The 5,335-nt window shown below is 39.8% G+C and overlaps 1 protein-coding gene across 1 annotated transcript in view; it reads right to left on the reverse strand.

Moving 5' to 3' along the window:
- Window positions 1–5,102, reverse strand: part of LOC103195816 (DLA class II histocompatibility antigen, DR-1 beta chain-like) — a 24,411-nt gene extending 19,309 nt beyond the window's left edge. Inside the window, 1 exon segment of the mRNA XM_042780747.1 lies at window positions 5,000–5,102. Within this exon segment, the coding sequence (XP_042636681.1) occupies window positions 5,000–5,102 (103 nt within the window).
- Between the last annotated feature and the right edge of the window lie 233 nt (window positions 5,103–5,335).

Consider the following 5,335-nt stretch of genomic DNA (forward strand, 5'->3'; position numbering starts at 1 on the left):
AGAGTGGGGCATGTGTGTGAGTTTGGGTTAAAAGAGAGGCACATTTCAGGTCAAGGAAATACCATGCCAAAAGCTTGAAAGGATTGATAAAGTTCTTCAAGGAACCAGAAAAAAAACAGTTCAGTGAAGCACAGAGAGAGAGGGGAAAGGAGCATAAAGATTAGAGTGGAGAAATCACATGGAGGCACATACTTAAAAGCTGTGCAAGTGATGTTGGGATTTTGGATTTATACTAAACATAATAGGAAATGAGAAACTATTGCTTTAAGGACATTAAGACCATGATCTAACACAGGTCCTTTATCTGCATTTTAAAACGCAAATATCTCGGGATAAAAGAAAAGTGAGTTTGGTGCCAAAACTCATTTGGCAAATCTGACCTGATACGGTAAAGGTTCAGATGTCTCTCTGAGCTGTGATATGTCATATGTGTCTCTGTATATTCTTGTGGTTTTTATCTTTAATTGAGCTCTGAAAATATCCCAAAAAAGTTAAAGAATAACTTTCTAGTTTCAAATTATAAAAATAAATGGAGGCATCAGACATAAAATACAGAATGTAGAATTACTGCAGGTGTTTGAGGCATTATACTGAAAAATACATGTCACCATCATGTATGACTTTACAATAATATAAAGGCAAGTTGTTGACAGTTAGCAGAGATGATGATGACCAAAAACTCACAAACTAGTGAAAAACATGGTATAAGGCAGGAATAAAAGTTAAGATCTTGAACTTACATTGATTGGATAAATGCAACAACACAGTGGTAAACTTTCTAGCATTGTGGCAGGGAAATAAGCTAAAATAAACCATGAGAAAGTGAATTGGAGGGTGTGTATGCATACCATGTGAATCTAGAACTTTGAGAAGCAGCACAGTGTGAGCCAGTGTTTGCAACCATGGCTTTCTCGGCATTTTTGACTGAATGATTCTTTGCTGTGGGAGGCTTTCCCATGCATTGTGGGATGTTTAGCAGGGTCCCTGATGGCTACCCACTAGATACCAGTAGCATCTCCCCAGCTGTGACAACCTAAAATGTCTCTAGACATTGTCAAGTGTCTTCTGAGGGACTAAATTGTCCCTGAAAAGTCTGTGGTGAAAAAGTGAATGTTAATTATGAACTAGATGAAAATTACATGAAAATTTTTTCCAATCGTGTATCATGAAAATCTTCATCGAGAGCAAATAAATAAATAAAACCTATACTGGGACTGGATTCTTAAAACGAACAAAAAATGAAATCCCAATGTCTAATGAGAGCGTATAAAAAGCCATTATGGATTCTAACAACAGATGTGCTAATGCTGCAAGTTCTCCCAAAACAAAGTGAACAGTCATCTGTGTCACTGAAGTATAAATGCAGGGATTGTCAAGCTGGTGTAAATTTTGTTGTGTGTATTTTCACCACAATAAAAAAGGGACAATTAATGGAAAAAACTAAAATCTAAGATGTCTGGAAGGAGGAAGTATTTTACTTGTGCATTAATTTTCAAAAAGGAAAACATAGATAACCAGAGATAAGGTTTGTGACTGGTTTAGTAATCACTTTGTATCTGTGTCTTACATTCATTATAGACAAGCTGAAATAAGAGAAGTTGTTAAATTTTATCGTCTCTCCTGAACTTTATGTAGTAAGTAAAATTTATGGCTTTTAATTTTTCTCAGAGATGATAGCAGCTTGGACAATGGCAGTAGGCTGGTACCTAGGTGGTGGGTAGATTTGAGAGCTATTTTGGAGGTAGCTTCCATGGATATGTGCTTGGACAGAAAAAGAGTAGCTTGCACTGAAGTAAGAATATAGTGTAGCAGGCAAAACATCCCTAAAACAACCATCTGCTTTCATCACAAGTACACCCATGGGGTTCAAATCTTCCTGCCATCAAGACCCCTCCTTGGGTTTTGGAAGTGATATCACTATGGAAGTAGATTGCCCAATCCTCCTTCTGAGGAGTGGCTGGTGGGTTTGAACCGCCAGCCTTCTGGTTAGCAGTCAAATGCCTTAGGCACTACGCCACCAGAGCTCTGCCATCCAGTCGATCCCAAGTCATAGCGACCCTCTTTGGGTTTCCGAGGTGGTAAATCTTCACCCCAAATCTGTCCACTTTTCTGTGTCTTTATCAGTATGACACTAAATGAAGTCACAAGCTTCCCCGGAGAATTCTACTATATTCCTAAATGGTTTCCTTGCTTCCATTGTGAACCCTACAATCCATTCTCCACATAGTAGCTAAAATTAATATAAATTTAATAAATGTAAATTATCTCTACATATAACCCTCCAGTGGCTTTATCTGTCTCTTTAAATAAAATTCTAATTTCTTACCATGGCTCTCAGGGCCTTAAATGTGGTGTCCCCTGACTTCTCTCCAACATCACCTCATGCTACTCTCTCCCTTGCTCCCTATGCTCCAGTCTAACCTTCTTTCTCACCCTTAAATACAGCAAACATCCTATCACATTTAGACCTTTCTCCTGTAGTCCCACTCCCTGGAGCACTTTCCCTTAGATCTTCACATGACTGGTTTCTTCTCATCATTCATGTCTCAGCTACAAGTCTCTTTCTCAATGAGAGTTCCCTAACCTTAACTGGAGTAGAGTGAATGCAGTACTATCTGTCTCATCACCTTGACATATTTTCTTCAGAGCACTTATCACACTATGAAATTTTCTTCTTTGTTAAATATTTACAGGTTTATTGTCTTTAACAGGAGCTCTGGTGGCGTAGTGCCTAAGGCATTTAACTGCTAACCAGAAGGCTGGCGGTTCACCAGCCACTCCTCAGAAGGAAGGTTGGGCAATCTACTTCCATAGTGATACCTCCTCGGAAACCCAAGGAGGGATTGCTATGAGTCAGATCCAACTCCACGGCAGTGAGTTGCATTCATTTTTATTGTCTTTATCTCCTATGATTAGATAACTTTCATGAGTGAAGGTGTCTTTTCTCATTCACCTTGTATTAGCTAAGCCTAGCTCAGTATGTAGTCATTGCTCAGAAAATATTTTTAGTCTAAATGAATAAATACAGGCAGCTAAGAATTGATTATTATGTGGGAAGCCAGAAGGGGCTCAAGCTCTAATACGCCTTTATTCTGATAATACACTACATCCCTTCTACTGCCTGCGACAAATTCAGAGAAACCTTTGTCTTACTCCACCTTCTTAGAAGAAACATTTACAAGTAATGAAAAGATAATTTTAAGAAAGAGGGAAAATTCCATTATATGTCATTTATTCTGATAGAACTCTTTCACTTTGGAGTATCTATGCAAGCTTTGAAAATTATCAATAATGGTGTTGACTTAGGTGGGAAAAGAATATAGAGGAATTGGAAGTAGAGAAGTAGCAGTAACTAGGCATACCTAAGTAAGGGAAATAGAAGGCATGGTGAATGAACCTATGAAATTTGGGTTAAGACCTCTAAGGCCTTTGGGTTCCCTAGACTTGCTTATGGCTTTGAGCCTCATGGAATGTGAACAACCTTCACAATCTCTTTGTGCCCCTACTCAAGATGTGTAAGTTGAACCATGTGAAATTGCTGATATTTGGTCATTTTTCATTTACAAAACAGAATTTTATCATATATCAGCAGAATACCTTCTTGTGCAGAAAATGAAGATGTAGAAGAAGCTGATAGTACAGAAATGTTTAAAATAGATTTATAGTGAAACTATGACAGGTTTTCAGAAGATGACTTAAGTTATTTAAGTTAGCAAAGAACACCTCATAGATGCTCCCTAGCTATAGGTCATTACAAGTGTGAATCTGCTCTGCTTCAACCCAAGGGTGCTTTCCACAGGAAAGGAAGAGAATACCAAGGTCAATTTCTGTCAGAGGACCTCCAATACAGGGCCATAGGTCTATACTCCATGAACATCAGGGCTTAGGAAGAAAGGAAAGGTGATAAGGAGGCCTCTTGATAGTACATTTAGATACGACAGAGAGGTACTGTGGTCGTTAAGATTGTGTGTCATCTTGAATGGGCCTGGTTGAGTAGCTGGGCAGCTGGTGGTAGTTATTCCCCATGATGAGACTGGCAATCAACTCCATGGTGGGTTCTATCACAAGCAGCTGAGTAGCTGCCTTAGGGATGTGGTCTGCTTCCTATAGATAAGAATCAGCTTTGGGAATGGTCTCTAGCTTATGGCACACTTGAACCCTGCATGTAGCCGAGTTGTTGTTCAGCAGTCTGTCATGCTCTGCCAATCTTGGGACTTACGAAGGACTTGCATTAATGGCCTGCTCTGTGGTTTGGTAACATCGGGACTGTGCCATTTTATTTGTCGACCTCAGGCTTGTTAGCCTCAGCAGCCAGTAGCTGCCTGAGTGAAGAGATGTCTCTAGCTTCAGTGGGCCAGGAGCAAGAGGCAGAGCTGAAGCCCAAGGCTGAGACACAGCCTCTAGATCCTGGCACTTAGAACTCAAACTTCTAGTCCAAAAATTTTAAGAATGAACTCCTGTTTGTTAAAGCCATCTCATTTGTGGTATATTCCTGTCAGAGCAGCACCAGGTAACCAGAATAGGTATCAACATGACAGATCTCATGAGGACATAATGTTTTATTCCCTTCCACTCCACATAAAAAATTTCAAATAAATTTTCCTTATCTACCTATCTCACCATAATAAAGTAACAATTGGATGGGGAATTGTTTTTAATGTCATTATTTCCAAATCAGCTCAAGACTATGAGGGGATAGGATGAAATGCTGGAAAGGTTTTATTGGAGAAGGGTTCAGAAGAAACAGCCAAGATCAGTTCTCTTAAGCCCTTCTTATGGGGTGGGCAAGTCTCCACACTTCTCTTACTGTGGAAAGAATTTGGGACCCATATGATAATGATAGATAATCAATGAAGGAAATGTCACAATATAGAAAAAAAAAAAAAAAAGAAAAGAAAGAAAGAACATGACTTCACATGGCCTAGACATAGAAATAAAGTTAACTCTTTCCCTGCCTTATCCCACCTCACAATAGCTACCACCCAAGGTGTGCACCTACCTCTCATGTCTTTGGACGAAGCCAGAGGAGGGTTCAGCACCACCAGTGTCAGTGTTATAGCTGCTGCCATCCAGGTGCCCTTGGGGAACCACAAGAACACCATGCTGGAGAACAGGAGAGCACTGGGTAAGAGAGGAGCAGGCAAGTCTTCCTCAATGAGATCTATGACCCTCCTCCACTCACACCCCAAATAAGAGGAACCAAGAAACTCATTGATTTGCCTCTGCATTGGGTAACCTCGGTGTTGAGAACCAATCAGCATCTTAAAGGAATAGCATCATTAGTTGCTGGTCAGCAATTTAATATGAAGATCCTCTTTGGAAATTTAGACTTTCC

The sequence above is a fragment of the Orycteropus afer genome, unplaced genomic scaffold (genome assembly GCF_000298275.1).
Source record: "Orycteropus afer afer isolate SDZICR_OR568_19922 unplaced genomic scaffold, OryAfe1.0 scaffold00059, whole genome shotgun sequence".
NCBI lineage: Eukaryota > Metazoa > Chordata > Mammalia > Tubulidentata > Orycteropodidae > Orycteropus > Orycteropus afer.